This window comes from Pyrus communis, chromosome 17 (genome assembly GCF_041283825.1).
Source record: "Pyrus communis isolate YQ-2024b chromosome 17, ASM4128382v1, whole genome shotgun sequence".
In the NCBI taxonomy this organism is placed as follows: Eukaryota; Viridiplantae; Streptophyta; class Magnoliopsida; order Rosales; family Rosaceae; genus Pyrus; species Pyrus communis.
The window spans coordinates 23,609,265-23,627,727 of NC_142581.1; the positions used below are offsets into that span (position 1 = coordinate 23,609,265).

The 18,463-nt window shown below is 38.1% G+C and overlaps 2 protein-coding genes across 16 annotated transcripts; one reads left to right on the forward strand and one right to left on the reverse strand.

Annotated features, from left to right (window-relative positions):
• Positions 1-215: 215 nt before the first annotated feature.
• Positions 216-7,398, reverse strand: LOC137708135 (putative protein phosphatase 2C 60). 8 transcript variants are annotated; one of them, XR_015958539.1, is made up of 14 exons: positions 6,709-6,735; positions 6,526-6,602; positions 6,311-6,433; positions 5,691-5,754; positions 4,804-4,912; positions 3,741-3,909; positions 3,087-3,212; positions 1,829-1,952; positions 1,650-1,726; positions 1,276-1,328; positions 1,092-1,182; positions 952-1,010; positions 757-870; positions 216-680 (listed from the first exon to the last, which is right to left on the reverse strand). XR_015958539.1 is itself a non-coding variant. In XM_068447133.2 (13 exons), exons 3-13 carry the CDS (start codon positions 6,589-6,591, stop codon positions 486-488), a joined length of 1,161 nt encoding a protein of 386 aa, XP_068303234.2. In that variant the 5' UTR covers positions 6,592-6,602; positions 6,709-6,845; positions 6,973-7,195; the 3' UTR covers positions 216-485. The 8 variants fall into 8 exon arrangements, 4 of the variants coding, with proteins under 4 accessions (XP_068303234.2, XP_068303235.1, XP_088545464.1 ...); XR_015958541.1 differs by lacking the exons at positions 6,526-6,602; positions 6,709-6,735 and adding an exon at positions 7,267-7,398; XM_068447133.2 differs by lacking the exons at positions 952-1,010; positions 1,092-1,182 and adding an exon at positions 6,973-7,195 and having other exon boundaries at positions 757-811; positions 6,709-6,845.
• Positions 7,399-11,495: 4,097 nt separating this feature from the next.
• LOC148689645 (uncharacterized) lies at positions 11,496-17,992 on the forward strand. 8 transcript variants are annotated; one of them, XM_088689369.1, is made up of 8 exons: positions 11,496-11,922; positions 12,068-12,127; positions 12,343-12,404; positions 12,723-12,805; positions 13,164-13,215; positions 13,324-13,408; positions 13,555-13,605; positions 14,440-17,992. In XM_088689369.1, exon 8 carries the CDS (start codon positions 15,397-15,399, stop codon positions 17,764-17,766), a length of 2,370 nt encoding a protein of 789 aa, XP_088545495.1. In that variant the 5' UTR covers positions 11,496-11,922; positions 12,068-12,127; positions 12,343-12,404; positions 12,723-12,805; positions 13,164-13,215; positions 13,324-13,408; positions 13,555-13,605; positions 14,440-15,396; the 3' UTR covers positions 17,767-17,992. The 8 variants fall into 8 exon arrangements, 1 of the variants encoding a protein (XP_088545495.1); XR_015958571.1 differs by lacking the exons at positions 12,343-12,404; positions 14,440-17,992 and adding an exon at positions 14,185-14,222 and having other exon boundaries at positions 11,501-11,882; positions 13,164-13,265; positions 13,339-13,408; XR_015958574.1 differs by lacking the exons at positions 12,343-12,404; positions 14,440-17,992 and adding an exon at positions 14,206-14,222 and having other exon boundaries at positions 11,501-11,882; positions 13,164-13,265; positions 13,339-13,408.
• Positions 17,993-18,463: the final 471 nt, after the last annotated feature.

Here is an 18,463-nt window from a genome sequence, read left to right on the forward strand (position 1 = left end):
AAAAACTGGACAGTTGGAACATTGAAATACAAAAAACATAGTGAGCCCTCTGTCCCTCAATTGAAGGTCCCTCTTATATGAAGAATTTATTGGCATAATAGATCAATATTTCTAAAACCTGACTGGTTTAGAGAAAATATTTTTAAGTTGCAAAAGCACTTAAAGTGCAACCACTGCATGATCACAATGAATTATTGCTCAAACTTCACAAGCAATACAAGAAAAAACGAATATCATTCATCATCTTTGTTTGGTCAGGTTACAATCCAAAGAAAATGTTCCGTCCTATAAATTTCAACCTGTGGAGAGAACCGAAAGACAAACTCCCGGGCATGTACATAACTCAAAGCTATACTGCTATTTGACAAATACTATGAACGTGTACTGTCATGTGAACGCCATCCTAATCTGAACAAACTTCGAATAACTTGCAGAAATGCAGTCATTCTATATAGTCATCATTTTAGGGCCACCAGAAGATTTATTTAGTTTGCTGCGGTTTTTTCCTTCTCGGATGGCAGATTAGACGCGACGGGCTGGTTCCCAACAGATGCAGCTGAAGCAACAGGTTTGTTAAACTGAACCAGGATCATTGTCATGTTGTCACATCCCTCTCCACCAGATGATGGCGCCAAGCACCTTTCAAACACTCTCTCGCAAACCACTGACAGTTTACTTTCCTGCAATGTCGTACGAAAACATATGTCACTCAAATTGGTATATATTTGGAAATCTCAGTGAAGTTTGTCAACTTACGTGTTTTAATTGTTCCCGGACATAGTCCACAAGTTGTTGACTTGACATGCAGTCCCTGGAGAGAGCGTGCATCAGCGTTTCAACAAAGTAGCAGAATGTAAAGTCTACGTGTGCCTGTTATTATCTTAATGTATCAAGTTGAAGAAGATGAAAAAAAAACTCTGAAGGAAAACCTATGACAAACAAAAAGCTCACCAGGTTATTCGTACATTTATAACCATAACTGACTTGCAACAATTGTTCATATACGACAACTGTCATCAGGCATTGGACTATACGTTAAATTCATTCTTCATCCCAAATAAAACAGTGATTGGTTGTTCCCCAGGATGTACCTCTAGCTAAGTTTTTAGCAACACTCCATCTTAATTTGCGCTCCATAAAGTACTTCGACGTTTCCAATATTTCTAGTTTTACCCCTATATCCTTTAGAGAACATATCGGATGGAGATAAAATGTACACTGTAATCAACAGGAACTTATTTTTCTGATATGAAAGTATTACACAGAAAAATTTACCATATCCCATCACAAGCTATGACCAGAAACTCATCATCATCGCAAAGCTCAACCTACACGAAAGGGAATTTTTAATTAAAAACATAAATTAGTGAAACTGAAGCAAGTTCTGAAGAAAGGTCTATATGAAAATATTATTCAAAGTCAAAATAATAAAAACAAAAAAGAAATAAAATCAAACAGAGCACTTTCTTTCTTTAACTTTGGAAGTCTGACTAGCATCTAGACTATATATCTTGGATGACAGGAATACTTCTCCTAAAAAAAAAACAATTTGGTTTTGTTTATAAGATTGGTTGTATTGTAAGTATATACGGTTCAAATTTCTCATCCAAAGTTCACATCATTTAGTACTGAAATGAAATGCTGCATACGCTATTTATGTCTGGATTGGCAGTCACAATCTGCTTTTCAACGGGCAACTGCTTGTTTTGCTTGAATTCCGCATCCCCTGCAAGCAACAGCAATTAAATACATGAAATTCAAATGAAAAACAAAAAAAAGAGGTTATTTCCCAGTTTCTCCTTTCAAAGGGCAAGGAAGTTTTTTGTACCAATTGCTCTTGCCAAGTTCAAACTTCCATTGACCCTTCCAACTTGGATAAATCCACCAGCCTTCAAAATTCTTTCTTTCTCATTCTCAATGTCAGGCTTATGATCTTTAGACAAATTATAAGCCTGCACTTAAAACTTGAATAAGGAATCACAGGCAAAATTCCTAATAAAGATCAGCGGTTCAGCAGTAAAGCAACAGAATGGCAGAAACTCATTTGATCTATTCCTACAACCTTGGTACAAAAGTTGGGGTCAGGGGAAGTTTGTTAAGGAAGTTTTACAGAAGTGAAAAGTGCAGCAGATGGGGGATTATACCCATCCTTTTGAGCTGATGTTTGAGGGAAAAGTTGGAGACATTGGGGACTGTAAATGAAATAAGGCTACATTTTGGGTCCTATCTATGGAGAGAAACTTTGGTAGAGGAGCTACATGGTCGGGCATATAGGGGAAGCCACTAAGAAGTTGACACATCAACATGACACCGGGGGCCGGCTGCAGGGGTTTGTGAGAGAGAGTGAGGCAAAAACAAGGGCCCACTTGCGCTACTGAAGTTTTTCTCCTATCTTTGGGTTCAGCGTCCTTTGCATTCGGCGATTTCCCTGATTGTGGTTTGGGAGGCTTTTGTTTGAGTTTAATGTCTAGAAGGATGCTGCCGTGTCAAACATTTTAAGTTAGCTGATCTGTTTTATGTCTAATAACAGCTGGTACACTTTGATTGTACCCCATTCCTATTATACTCACTAACAAAGAAAAGTAACTTTGTGGTATCTTCCATCCTTTGTTTGACACCTCTTGAAAATACATTTTGAACAGCAGGCATCTCACACACAGAGATAGTACAGAATCAAAACCTGCCCCCAAATGCTTTATGGGTGGAAACACAGTTGGAAACAATTATAGCTTGGACAATGCGATGGTGGAAGAACACATTGAGGCTTTCCAAAACATCTATTGATTATATGACGAGTTAAAATCCAACCTCAGGTTTCATGGATACCTTAAGGAGCAAACTAAAGGAAGAAGATTGTAAGGGGATTTGAGAACGAGAGGAAGATATTGGAGCTTAAGGAGCTAAGGAAAAAGAGACAAAACTTCACTCTAGTCTCTAGTAAAGACAACTATGTAGCTTTGAGTATTGCGTAAGGGAACTGAAATAACTACGACAGTATATTACAAAAAAGCGAACAAAGCTGCCTCATAATACACATCATTACATATATTCCATAGGTAAAAAATTTCATTGAAACTGCAGCATACCTCACCCTTCCTGGATATTACGCAGCGAGAATCACCAGCATTGGCAACAAGAAGTTGTTTGTTTCGGATAATAGCAACACAAGCTGTACTTCCAGAATTTGGTCCATCAAAATCAGAATGAGGTCCCTGATGTAAAACCCAAAAACTTTTCTTAATGAAATACGGTTACATATTAAAATTTTAAAATAATTAAGAACACCAATTAAATTCCAGATATATTTATCATAGGATTAAGGCTAACATCTCAAACTGTCAATGGCAGGTAGTTAATGATGATTCACTCCCTCCCGCTGCCATATAGATTGTTGTTCACCTCATCTTGAGTTTGATAAGTGTATCATGTTAAACTGAAGAAATTAGATGAAAATTTTCGTGAAGGCCTTCAAAGCTTGTGAAAACCTTGCCATGATGACTTCCATACTATAAGAAGTACTTCTATAATTTGATAAGGAAGATTTTCAAGAGTCATAAAATTTAGAAGAACTAGGACAAGAGATCTCAAACTCTTATACAACAAGAAAAAAAACATTCTCAGTTACAAGCCAAATCTGTCTCCAGTCTCCACTAAAACATTTGTGCATCTGGTGATATGGTTACCAAAAGAAATGGAGAATATAGTACAATTGCTAAATGCAGCTGATGTGTAAAGAGTACCTCCTCAGAAGACCACTGATCAACATGGTCGTTGAATGCACTACTCTTAGCTTCAACACTCTTCGGAGAAAAAATGAACCCTTCTATAAGACCAGAAACTTTGTCTATCTTATCTCCCAGTATGGCTAATTCTCTCCAGCCTCTTTGTCCACGCATCATCTCATCCATCCTGCCTCAGTTAAAAGCAATTTAAGATGACAAAATATACAAATTATTCCTACCCCTAATTACAACTTTCTTCCACTTATTGTCTTCCATCATTAGATTGTAAATTTTAGAAGTCGATTCAAAATGAAGCTTCACCCATATGTTGCGATAGAATTTGACATTACAACTTCATAAGAATTACATGCCCCCGAATGTGGTTGCCATCTCTTTAGTTTTGGGACTTTTATTATACATGAATGATGTAGACAATAGGTAGGGATAGGAAATATAGAACATATTCCAGACTCACTCCGGCCTTTGGCATCACACCAAAGGTGTATGGGAATCACTCCAATTGAGAATTTTAAAAATTCCGGCATCTCACGGGCCTTCAGCTTCACACCAAAAGTTCCTTGGAATCACTCCAAGGTTGCTGTGCCTCACACATAAGCAAGAAACCCAGAATTTCTTTTCCCTACTATTTAGCTTACAAAGTAGCCCTTTTATAGGCTAATTAGTACATGAATCAGGAAAGATCCACATTAATATACTTAGGAATTCTAAAGACTAATTTATGACACCTAATAAATTAATATTGTAACACAGAAAGACTCAAAGACAATGAACTTGCAGACTACATGTGTAAACTGCATTTATTAAATTTTAACTTGGCTCCTCCATCAATGTACACAAGCATTTAACATCCTATAAACTCGATAATAATAAAAGTAAAAGAATGAACATGGTATGTCAGTATGAACTATATTAGGGAATTGGTGCAAGATGACTTACAACTTATTACATACAGAAGAAAGACAGGTTCTTGCGTCCTTGTTTTTGGGACAAAGTGGTAACATAGATGCATGCGCTAGAAATTGCTGATGTGAACATTAATTATACAAAGGGGTTAAGTCACCTGAGGAAAGCTTTCTGCAGAGAACTGCCTAAATCACCAGCTAGATATGCTTCATCCTTGAGCACTTGTTGGTGGAGATACTTGGCGCAGAAATTTGCCACTGCTTTACCTGCAAATCCAGGACTAGTGATGATAAGGCCTCATCACATGGTACCAACCTATAAAAACTTAAAACATTAAGAAATCCCATCTCACAAACATGTCTAGCTAAACAACACCTCCCTTCTTCTGCAGGGCTAAGATGTGGGAAGGGACAACTCAAGAAGGGTTCGCAGCTGAAAATCCAAGAAATATACAGCAAAATTTCCAGGACTAGGTTTTATTACCAACCTCATGCAAAGTATTGCGCACACATGGTGTTGGAATTTATTAGTTTTTTTTGGAATTTATTTCATTTAACTTTTTTCAATGAGAATTGGGAGAATAGTATTGCCGTATGTTTTCAACTTATGGTTACCCTATGTGGCCTTGTTTTCGTTTTGGTCGTATTGCTGGGCTGCACACCATACCAACAACCTAGCAATATACTCTATACTCTGTTAGGCATGTTGAAGTAATCTTCATATTTTCAATTACCTTTTTTTTATTGACTCCTACCCTAAACTTTCTTTCCATAAAGTCTTTAGCTTCCGATAACATAAGGCAAAGAAACAACGTAGAGAAAAGAAAAGAGAGGGAAGAAGGGAGTGGGGGAGGTGTTGGTTCAAGATTGATTAGATTAGTTTTGGAGGTTTATCTAAAACACAAAATAAATGTTGATTCCAAGTACGTGATCATGAAGAGTATACCAACTTGAGAAGTCCAGCATGGACATGAAAACCAATTACAAAATGAAAGATCACAGTATAAAAAAGTAAACGCTAAATTACAAAACTTAAAAACCTAACCTCCATGGCCATCATAAACACCAAAGAAAGATGTTGAACCGTCAAAATCTGGATAAGCAGCATGCTACAACAAAAATCAAGAACTTTTAGTAGGTAATGGGAAAAACAGTATACAATCTATGGCAAATTTGAGAGCTACTAGTTCACCAGACACCCCTCTGGATAAAAGACTATCTTCCTCTCTTTTTAGCATGGCGTGTTTGAAAAGAATCCTTACGATTCTTTGAACAGCCTTGGACATATATCAGATGAAAATGAGCATATCTGGTTCCACTCATTAGCTAGATGCCTAAACTTCTAGCAGTCATAAAGTTACCGACTTCCACCAAGTCATGCAAAATCCTCCTCTCTCTGCATTCACTATATATTATATACCTGTATCTATATGGATGTAAGTTATGCCGATATGCTATAATTGGATTTTATAGAATTGGATATAACGGGTGCATATGGATACCGCATACTCAATAAATAACTGAATATCACTTTCATGTTCAGACAAAATGTCATGAGATAATAAGTATGACAATTGCAAGTGAAATATAAATCTCACTACTCAAGTAACCTGATCAAAGGGAATGCGTATGCAAATTAAGAAGAATAACGTAAAGCCTACTTACAGCATCTTCCATGGTTGAACGCCACCCTTGCATGGAGGATGACCCATATCGAAGTCTGTCATTCTCACCATCTTCTGAGACCTTATCAGTTTTTGGAGCGCTGAGATATATTCCCATCTCCAGCTGCAACAACATTATCAAACTCATCAATCATACATATCATCGGACAACAAGGTCATTTTCAAATCCACACGCACGGGAGCGGTCATGCTCACATATATGTATATTGTGACAACATAGTACATAGATCCCCTACCCATTTGCGCAGAACTACGACGCATCCACACGGACACTGACATGGGGATACAATATGACAAGGGGGATACGTCAAATTAACAAGAAGAATTGCTGTATGATCACAAAGAAATATGACACGACACGGGGATACGAGGGAATACCACCGTGTCCATGCACGTAGGCGCAGAAGAAACTGCAAGATTCAAAAGTTTCTTAATTCCCAGGCGGCATTAATGGCTCAAGAATAATAAATGCACAGAAGACGACGACATCAATTGATCAATGGATCCTTCGCTTGCTATGCAATTCTCATAAAAAATATCCCAATCAGTTCATGATCCATAAAATAAAAGCCTACCATCTTGATGAATTTTTTTCTTCTTCCAAATCTAGCAACCAAATCGAAATCGCAATAACTAAACTACCATTTCCAATTCCTATGATGCAGCTGAAACGGAGGAAATTTCCGTACAGGATCGAGATTAAACACTTGAATTTGTGCAACTGGAAGCAAAACAATTTCCCGCGTTTTCTTGGCAACCAAACAAATCGAACAACAAAGATTACTCAAACATAATAAAAAAATCAAATTCCAGGCTCACAAGCAGAATGACAATAATTAAACTGAGTGAAGCAATTATTAATAATTATTTGATAGACAAGAAGATGAGAAAATTCAACATGAGAAAGGGTCTAGGGATTGAAGGAATCACACTCACTAATTGGTTTGATTTGGGCGTGTGCGCGAGAGAGATCCGATTGAGTTGAAGGAATAATTCCGACAAGAGTGAGTAGAATTTGATGATCTATAGATATACAATTGCATGTATATATAGACACTTGGCACTGATTCATTTTGCATTTTCGGTTGAAACCAGCGGGCGGACACGCGTCATTCATATGAGGCAACAGATGCTCATTTCTGTTGCAAGAAAATAAATAAACATTTTATTTCCTTTTTATTTCTCACGATTTCAAACTAAAACCTTGGAGGCAGATTCTCTGCCTCCAGTTTGGATATCCTTCCTATCCTATTATATTTATTACTCTAGAATAACAATGAATTTATCCATGCTCTCTCATGGATGTTTATTTATTACGCTACATCGCACAATAAACAAATATGAACGCTTGTTTTTTTTTTTTCTTTTTTGGCAGGAACTGGTTGCTTTGAAAGGTATAATTTACATGCCATTCCTAACTCATCAATGGCCATTGAATTCAATTTTGGTCAGAGAGCATATGTGGCTAATTTTGTTTGAAAAAGAGAGATAAAATAAGGAAATGCCTAAAGTAATCATGTATAAATATAGTACTGAGATATTGCTAATACGATGTCCTTGTAGTACTGAAATAGGTGAATATTGTTGATATAATGTCCATATTGATATCCATGTGTATATATAGTATTGAAATATCATAAATATTATGAGTATATCATCCATATGGGTTGTTATATCGTCAATATTGTTAACTACAATGAAATTTTTGGGGATTGAAGGGAAAATTAAGAAGAAATGAAGGATGAACATAGAAATATTAGAGAGAGAGAGTTTAGAGAGAGAAATAGGATTTGTATTAACTAACTAAATGAAGATTACACATACTATTTTTATAAGAGAAATCCTAACTACTTTAACCAAATACTAACAACCTTACTAACTATATTTTTAACTGTATTACACTTGTACCCTTAATACTCCCCCTCAATCTCAACTGGGGAAACTCAGTTTGAGATTGGAAGAATTGAGACATGGTAGCACTGAAATTGTAGATTTAGGAAAACCACCATTGGATTGATACCCAAACATCTGTCCACATGTAGCACTTTGACTAGAGTCACCACTTTGGATTAGCCTGCTGCAAACAAGAAAGACAAGACTTGATTATCCTTCATTTTGCTGGAAAAACTAGACCTGCTCTCACACAGGTTTTTGAAATAACGATCTTTCTTCCATTGATCAACAGATAGATTCTCTAACACCATCTGACAAAAGTAACTATTCAGACACCATCACAGTGAATGCTAACTTCAAAACCACTTCAACAGCAAGCCATGCAGAAAACGAGCCAAACAACCATCTCCACTACAAAATAATTATGCAAAACGGGATTATTAGACAAAAGGGATATAACTGATTGTGCCTCTAGTTTGGTCAGCATTTGATAAGCACGCTCAAAAGACTTGGCATAAGATTCATCTATTGGTTTATTTCCAAATGAATCTCTTACAACTTGAAGCAGATGTATGACCATACAACAGAGAGTAAGTGCATATACTCAAACCATATCACCAAAGCTTCTAGCTTTCCCAGAGCCCTGAATCAAACAAGTGTACCCCATGACCTCTTTGTAGCTGTTGACCAAAAACCTCTGTCTGTCTGTCCAAATTTCTTCCACTGCCTTTCAAATAAAGACACCCTGTATTCATCTGCCTCTATCAGGAATTTTACACAAGAACAACCTTCTATAAAGTAGTTGTAGCACACTCTCATGCTGGCATAACAACTTCATACGAGATTACCCTTCGTGGGATTCACCGTTAACAATCTCATTCAACTTGGCTTCGGCCTTTAATATTTACAAAAATAGAAAATTAACAAACTATAATGCATCATCGGCCTTAACTATAGCACCACAGGATTGCCCTTTGTGGATTTTACAAAAAAAACAACTTCTTTGAACAATGGCATCGGTTTTCACAATTTCAGCAATTGAAAATCAACATGTATGTAGGATTACCTTTCGTGGGATTTACCTACTCAAAACACAGGTTACCCTTTATGTGATTTACCGTTAACAACTGCTTCTACCCTTCGTGGGATTTACCTATTCGCATCACGGAATTACCCTTCGTGGGATTTACCGTTTACAACTTCTTCAAACTTCATCATATAACCGGATTTACTGTAGATTCATGCTAACAACTGAGTTGGTTAGACTTTGAAATTATAGGCTGTGATAGGAAAACATATTGTCTTTAAAGAGACTAGACGAATTGCGTAGACGGCTGCTTGAATATCAAGATGAGAAGAGAAACCGTTTGAATTTGATAATGGACCACCTAAACATAATAAGCTCTCTCTGCTTGGTTCTCGGTATGAATTTTAAGCAAACAATTCATGAAATCTACCCCACTTTGATTGATTCTGAGGGAGCAAAGGACATAAACAACAATACAATTGATACCTTGGATAACTAGACACAAAGGTTGAGAAAGCTCAAGAATTAGAGGTGGTAAAGGCTCCAAGATCATGCAAGTGGTCTACCTACTCAACCCATAATCCGAACAACCACAAAATTATACATGCCATAATGCAAGAATTCACACCCATTTCTCCAAAATATATCAAGAGTTGCAGAAAGATCAAACCCAATAAACTTGCAGAATATCAGTGAAGTAGAGAAAGAACTGGACATCACCATACAAATTGCACAATCCAGCAATGACCAATATTCTTGAATCCAAATATCCCAAATATCATAAGATGAAGAATCTTGAAAGCAAATATCACAAACAACTGGAAGAACCTAGAAAAATTTCACAAGAAAGACGGCTCTGAGCTCTTTATTACTTAACATATAAATTGAATGACTCCATGCCCACAACCACAAACTAATTGATTTACAGAATACTAAGAGAATCATCGTAAGAATTTCAGAAGAAGTGGCTGAAAAACTTAACCTTCACATGAAAATTCTGAGCTGGGCATTTCGTCAAACACTTAGGCTGCACATAGGTCTAAAATTTCTTCCATACCAGAGAATAGAGCACGGATCATAATCGCAAAAAATAGAATTCGGAAAACTGCTCTCAAAACACCACTAAGATGAATGAAAACTATAACCCTGTGGAGCGAAGGAGTAAGGGTGGGAAGGATCGGCATCCCATAGGTGCTCAGAAAATCTCAAAATCTCTGCAATCAAGCAATTTACATAACCCTGGCTTTGGAGATACAGTTGGTCTTAACAAGACCTCAGGACCAAAGCAAGGGAGACCTTATGCAGCTGCAGGCGATGCTAATTCTTCAGAAGTTTAGGCTTTGTCTAAGGAGATTACAGATCTCAAGCTCTTTGTGGACCTTTTTGAAAAAGAAAGGTACTCTTACTTTGCAAAATTAAGGGATATTGAAATTCTTTGTCAGACATTAGAGTTGGAAGATATCCCCACTTCCATTCTTCAAGATTTCATTTTTGTTGTCTCCAACGGCGACTTCTTTGTCTTTGTCCTGCCACTAAGATAACCAACAAATGCAAAATACTCAGAAAATAACAAGCTGATTGCATACACATTTAGACGCTGACTTCTTTTTGTGTGAAGCACCGACATTAGTTCTGGACTCCGATGCGTACGAAAACCACCAAGAAATTAGCTATGGCTACAAGACCTTCATCAAGAAGCACACCGGACCCTGAATCTTGTCCATGGCCAACACTGGTTCCGAAACCAACGCATCTCAGTTCTTTATCTGCATAGCCAAAACCGAGTGGCTCGACGGTAAGGCTGTCGTCAACAAGGCCGCAACACTACTGCCCCAAGAACAACCAACCCAACAAGAACAATGAACCAGAACAATCACAACAATCGAGATCCCAATAATAGCAGAAAAATCAACCCAAGAATAATCGTGGAAGCACTGAAAATCTAATGGAAGTTTGAAGAGAAACTAAACTAGAAACAAATGAAAAATAATGGGAAATGGAACCACCAGAATCAAAGGCATGAGCCTGGTGGCTTTGATACCATGTTAACTACATTGAAATGTTTGGGAATTGAAGGAAAAATCAAGAAGAAAGGAAGGATGAACACGTAAATATTAGAGAGAGAGTATAGAGAGAGAAATAGGGTTTGTAGTAACTATCTAAATGAAGATTACACACATTGTTTTTATCAGAGAAATCATAATTACTTTAACCAAATACTAACAACCTTACTAACAATATTATTTCTATACTAAAACCCAAACGCCAGTATACTGTTCACGGACAGTGGAGTGGCGAAAATGCCCTCCGTTTGGTTTTCCAGCAAGCTTTTTTCTCTTTGTTGCACAGTTAAATGACGGCATTGCCCTTCTAGGCCACGCGTGACTCCAATTCATTTGCCCAGCCCACGTGTTGATCATCGTAGGCTGTTGCCTTTCCCCCCGTATTCTTCCCATTTTTACTTTTGCTTCCCATATTAGTCTCTGCTTTTCTATCACTTTTAGACCTCACTTTCTTTCCCTTTCAAACCCTTGCTTCCGTTGGTCGCGAATTTGTGTTATGTCGCTCTCAAATCCCGCTTTTTGTCGTTCGCGGCTCTTGGTTTGCTCAGAAAGCACCGAATCAGTGTAAGGTTGTTCAACTTTTCAGTTTTCTTTGGTTCAAAACTGCGGGTTTGATTTTGTTACATATAAAAATATCAAAAGTTAAATCTTTGTTTGTGTGAATTTTTTAACCCAGATCGTGTTATGGGTTTTGTTCATTGGCCTTTTTGAGATTTATGATTTGGTTTTTTTGGTTGATTCATTTGTTTTGCAGGTTTCGTTTATACAGAGACAAGGACAACTTGGCCACTGCACCATTTCTCGGCACTTGAGGGTAAGATTTAGCTGGTGAGGTGGTGGATTACAAAGCTGTAATGAGATCTTAGCTTTATTTTTAATCAACGAATTTGGAACCATCTTTATATGTTTAGTTTGCTATCTTCTGTTTCGGTTGGATTTTAGGCACTGGAAATTATGAGTTGTTTTGGGTATGGTTTCCTGCCTCTGCTGCTTCCTGATTCTGTCTCTGTTTGTTATTTGGTTTGCTAGAATTTGTGGTTTTGTCCGTAAATCTTGAAAAAAATTTGGGCTAAGCAGAGGAACCAATTCAGGTCTCAGTCATGCTCCCTTCAATCATAGTTTTATACAATACAAAAGCATTATAATTTAGAAAAAATGTTAGTCGCTGTTTGTTAGCAAACTCTATGAGTTGGACTGCTCCCTAAACAGATGGTGAACCAGCTTAATTTTTCATTAAAATCACAAGCTTTGATATCTGAGTCTGCCATATTAGTATCATTCATTAGTTTTTAATCCCATTAATTATATTTTGAACATGTTTATTTTTCATACAACAATAGTTATAAACATGTGAATTCTTTTACATCTTAAAAAATAAGAAACTGATCGGGTTTCTTATTCTGCATCAGGTACACTTCTGGGCATAATTACGGGTGTCAATTTCTTTAGAACTCATGGATAAGTAGTTTCGCGATATCAGTTGATGGACTGGGTAAGTGAATTCAATTATAGTTTTCTTAGCTGAGTTGATATCTTATCCGCTGCACTGTCCACCTTCTTTTCTTTTGAGAAGATTTGTTTTCTATTGAATTAATAATAAAAATAACTGGGGAAGGAAATTGAGAAAGAAAAAAAAAACAGCTTTTCTTGGATATGTTTGTGGAGATTTTCTTTAGTATTTACTCCTTTTGGTATGTTGTGATTACACGCAAATACAGATTATGTGTCAATATTGTGGGGTTATAACACATCGGTTTTGGAAAGCATCATTTTGCGTTGTGAATTATGTGTTTAATTTTCCTTTTGTGTTTTGAATTTGAATTTGTAGTCTGAGTATGATGTCAATGCAGACTGTCTACTATCAATCAGACACTAGACTATGCCTTCAATCAATCGAGAAAAGTCAGTTCATTTGCAGACGGCCTGGTTATGAGTTTACTTTTAACTATCTGGTAATTTGCAACCAAGTTTTCTTTTTCAACTTATGCTCGGTTTACTATTCTTCTGCAGCTTATTTTTTCACAGATTCAGTCTTCAGTAGATGGCTGAGGAATTTCCACATGCAACACTGTATCAAATTATCATTGATCATAGGGTATGGCATTGTAAGATCATCTTCTGTTCACTTTGATCAAAATTTTATCGACTTTTTTGTTTTTGTTTTTTATTTTTTTAATTATGATTTATTTCTTATTTTGCCTCAAGTTTGGTTGACTTAAGCTTTGTTTATTATCTCTGCAGTACGAAGAAGGCCTTATTAGTGTAATGAGAGAGTCCAATATCAACTGGACGGTAAGTGATCCATTCTTTTTGTTTTTTGTTTTTAATGCAATGTCCATACATAGTGTAATTTTTACCATATGTTTGACCTTTGATTTTTAAATTAAAATCCACCAATTTGGTTGTGGTTTGTTCCATGATAATTGTATAAGATGATCATGACATTACATAGTTTGGGAATTAGACTAAGCAATTTGATCAATCTGAGTAAATATATTTTAGCTTTTCTTATGTTTTAACTGTTAAGATAGAAAATTAATGGATCATTTACATAAAACTCACAAATTATGAGTGTGTTATTGCATATGCCCATATTGCTCCTAACTACTAATCAATCAGTATAATTTGTTTTTGGAAAACTAAGTTTAATCCTGGATGGGAGGTAGGTAGGGATTAATTTTGAGAATCGGTACCATATGAGGATATTCACAGTTAATGGTGAAAGTTATTTTATTTTTTAAATTATCTCATGAATAAATCTGTTGAGGGAGATGATAGTTTTCTTAAAAATAGCATCAGAAGGGAAAATGGATATTGAATTTTTGGGTGGTTGTTTCTGCATTTGCATCTTTCTGATTTTTTCCTTTGCAGTGTGCTAATCTGTTAGCGAAGTAACGTTTACAATTACTGTAGACATCAAAATTTCGGTGAAATGAATGTTGACCAATAATTAAAATTTCAGCGCTCACGTGTCACATAAATTTTACATGTAGCGTGTGACTCAACGAAAAATCGAAATAAATTGGAAAAGTCATCAAATAGGACACGTGTCAATACCTGGCAGAAATGATTTATTTCATCTGATTATTTAAATCCAAAAATCAAGTTTTGGAATTCTATAAATAGGAAGCCAAGGCATTCATTTTTTGGGGAGGAGAAAAGAAAAAAAGAAAGAAGGAAGAGAAGAAAAAAAGAAAGGAATTCACATCACACCAAAACCTTGAAGCCTTGAAACTCTAAAGCTCTCAAGCAAATCCCGAAGGATCAAGAAAACACTCTTCGTTCTTCGTCAAATCCTCCTTCAAGGTCAAGCCCCAACGGCCCTTGAAGAAATCCACACAACCATTATTCAAGATCAAGCCCCGACGGCCCTTGAAGAAAGTGTTCATCATTCATCATCCGTTCATTCTAAGATCAAGCCCCAACGGCCCTTTGGATCAATAACCTCAACAAATCCACACATCCAATCGTTCTTCAAGATTAAACCCAAAAGCCTTGAAGATCCGTTCATCCATCAACCTTCAAGATCAAGCCCAAAAGCCCTTGAAGAAATCCACACAACCATTATTCAAGATCAAGCCCCGACGGCCCTTGAAGAAAGTGTTCATCGTTCATCATCCGTTCATTCAAGATCAAGCCCAAAAGCCCTTGAAGAAATCCACACAACCATTATTCAAGATCAAGCCCCGACGGCCCTAGAAGAAAGTGTTCATCGTTCATCCTAAGATCAAGCCGCAACGGCCCTTTGGATCAACAACCTCAACAAACTCATACACCCATTCTTCAAGATCAAGCCCAACGCCCCTTGAAGATCCATTCATCAACTGTTCATCCTTAGATCAAGCCCCGACGGCCTTTTGGATCAACAACTCATCCACAAACCCACACCCTACGAAGATAGAATCAGAGGATCAAATTACAAAAAGATTGTAACCCCAAAATCATTAAACACAAAAATATATTTTGTGCACGTATTCTTGTTTCTTGTTTCAGGAATTTTTCGTGTTTACAAATTTGGCACGCCCAGTGGGACCATCTCTACCTCTCATCTCTGTCTCCGTTCAAGATATTCAAGCACAGTCCATGGCTTCAAACAAAGAACAAGTCATGACTATCGGCACTACCTCCATTGAAAAACAGCTGGTTCAGATGAAGGAAACAATTGCAAGGCTGATAAAGACTGCAGAGGAGAAAAACTTGCAAACCGCCGGACTCATCAACCGTCTGGAGGCGCAACATGGTGTCATAGTGAAACCAAGCTCTTTTCCAACTAAGAGGACCGAAGAAGGCTTCAACCCAAATGCCTACGAACTCATGTCAAAGGCTAGGCATGACTTTGCTTCCTCTTCAAATCTTGGAAAGAAGGTTTCAAACACCGTCAACGACAAAGATCGCGACCTCACCAAAACTCAAAAGAAGTTGAAGGAGCATGGTTACGGAGTTGACAACAACCAAAGCACACCTCCAAAATCAATGGCATCAAGCAAGGGACAAGCCGTTCTTGCAACCACCAAGGGAAGAAGCATAAGCACTTCCACCACAAATGGAGCATCCATTGGTGCCACAACCACTCCTCAACATGCCGCTGCAAAGTTGGTACTGCTAAGCAAGCAAGAGCAGCATCAAAGGCGTGAGTCGGTCATCTACCTGACCTTGCTGGGGGCACCAAAGCATGCTATTGAGGCACACAAGATGACACCCCAAAATAGCCAATGGGGTTCTTCATCAGCACTATGGATGTCTGAAGGAAAGTCATGTCTATTGGCTGCACAAGTCATGACCATCGGCGTCACCTCTGTTGAAGAACAACTGGCTCAAATGAGCGAAGCAATTGCAAAGCTTACACAGACTGTGGAAGAGAAGGATTTGCAGATTGCCGCACTTGTCAACCAACTAGATGCGCTGCCCGACGTGAAAGTCGACCCACATATTGGCCTATTAAAGAAAGAAGACGACGAAGAAGAGGAGCCACCAGTGGAGAAAGTTGAAGAGAAGCCGAAGCTAGACCAAGCAACGGCATTCATGGGATCTCTCTCTATCCAGCAGCTACAGGAGATGATCGCAAGCACTGTCAAGACACAGTACGAAGGAAGCTCGCATGACTCCGTACTGTACTCAAAGCCTTACTCCAAGAAGATTGATGCTTTGAAGATGCCAAGGGGTTATCAGCCCCCAAAATTCGTGCAGTTCGATGGAAAAGGCAACCCAAAGCAACATGTCGCCCATTTCATTGAAACTTGCAACAATGCTGGGACAGAGGGGGACTACCTTGTCAAACAGTTCGTTCGTTCGCTGAAAAGTAACGCTTTTGACTGGTACACTGACCTCGAACCTGAGTCTATCAACAGTTGGGACCAGCTAGAAAGGGAATTCCTCAACCGTTTCTACAGCACTCGTCGTACTGTAAGCATGCTAGAGCTGACCAGTACGAAACAGTGGAGAGATGAACCTGTCGTCGACTACATAAATAGATGGCGCTCCTTAAGTCTGGATTGCAAAGATCGGCTTTCTGAAACCTCTGCCATTGAGATGTGCGTTCAAGGCATGCAGTGGGGACTACACTACATCCTTCAAGGCATCAAACCACGAACATTTGAGGAGTTAGCCACCCGCGCCCATGATATGGAGTTAAGCATCACCCGTCATGGGAAGAAAGAACAGATCGCCGACTACAAGAATGACAAAGTTTTGGGGCCCAAGGTGGATAAGGCTGCGTGGAAACCCACCAAGGAAGCAATGACGCTCAACACAACTCCAGTCAAAACCCATACACGAGGCAAGGCGATTCAAACCGAAGCTTTTCGTGATCAAGAGATACGTAGACGCACTTTGAAGGAGCTTGAGGAGAAGACTTATCCATTCCCCGACTCTGACGTGGTTGCCATGTTAGATGACTTGCTGGAAAAAAAGGTGATCAACCTACCTGAGTATAAACGGTCGGAAGAGATGAACCGTACTGACAGTCCAAGGTACTGTAAATTCCACCGCTTCATTGGTCATCCGACGGAAAAGTGCTTTGTGCTAAAAGATCTCATCATGAAGTTGGCTCAGAAAGTGATCATCGAGCTAGATCTTAATGATGTGGTGAAGTCAGACTATACCACCATCACTTCTGGCTCTTTGAACTCAAAATCTTCACCTCAACCGCTGGGGGCATGCTCCAAAACCATGTCAGTCAAGTCAAGTGAAGTTGAAGGATGGACTTATGTCACTCCAAAGAAAATGCACAAGAAACATAGGTCTCCTCCACAAGTTCACCAATCGAAAAGGGGGCAAAGCAGCTACCGTCAACCTTCAAAGCTACATGAAAATGTTGAGGATGATGAAATTATGACACAAAGATCGTCCGTTGCCATTACGATGCGCGATTTCTTCCCAGAAGACTTCTTCAATCACTCAGTCAAGGCTCCTTGCTATAAAGATTGCAAGGAATGCCTCTCTAAGATCGTTTGACAAATTCCAAACGCTCCTCGTTCGCACGAGCCTAAAAGGCGACAACCAAAGCTCCTTGTCCGCACGAGCATAAAAGGTGACAACAAAACGCTCCTGGCCCGCAAGAGCATAAACTGTGTACGGCAAAATCATCATCAAAAAAAAAAAAAAAACAAAAGGGTTTTATTAAATGTTTGACTATTGAAAGTCAATTTCATTACATTAAAAATAATAATAATAATAAATAAATAAGGGTTTTTATTAAAGACTTACAAATAAAAGTCAATTTTATTACAAGGAAAAAAAAAATTACTTTGTATTAAAAAAAAAAAAAAAAGAAAAAAAAAAAAAAGAAGATAATATAAAATAAAATAAAATAAAAAATGTGTATATGTGTTATGTATGTGTCCCTCGCATGAGGCCCATCCGCACACAAGCCCCAGCTAAGGAACACGACCCAATAGCTAGGCCCACATGTTGCACACCAAGTCCCAAATCCCTGTTCCCCTCCTGTAATGGCGAAAAAGAGAAAGCTCAGCTCTATCGACCCCTGGCGACCTTTCCCTGCCCCTGCTCAAAAGCAAGACAATTCCAAATCGAAGAGCTATGTGGTAGAGGAGAATGACGGCGACATGACGGATACTGAAGCTGCTCAAGTCCATGTCGAAAAATGAGATAATTGAATCTGATATCGAGCTCTCGGATCTCCAATGACTTC

Bases quoted from the DNA above. Each gene is read 5' to 3' on its own strand.
- LOC137708135 (XM_068447133.2), bottom strand. From the start codon at position 6,591: ATGCGTCGTAGTTCTGCGCAAATGGGTAGGGGATCTATGTACTATGTT. The intron at 3,213-3,740 runs GTACTCTTTACA...GTTTTACATCAG, and splicing joins ATCAGTGGTCTTCTGAGGAG to GGACCTCATTCTGATTTTGA. The intron at 812-1,275 runs GTAAATTTTTCT...CGCTCTCTCCAG, and splicing joins ATAGCTTGTGATGGGATATG to GGACTGCATGTCAAGTCAAC.
- LOC148689645 (XM_088689369.1), top strand. From the start codon at position 15,397: ATGGCTTCAAACAAAGAACAAGTCATGACTATCGGCACTACCTCCATT.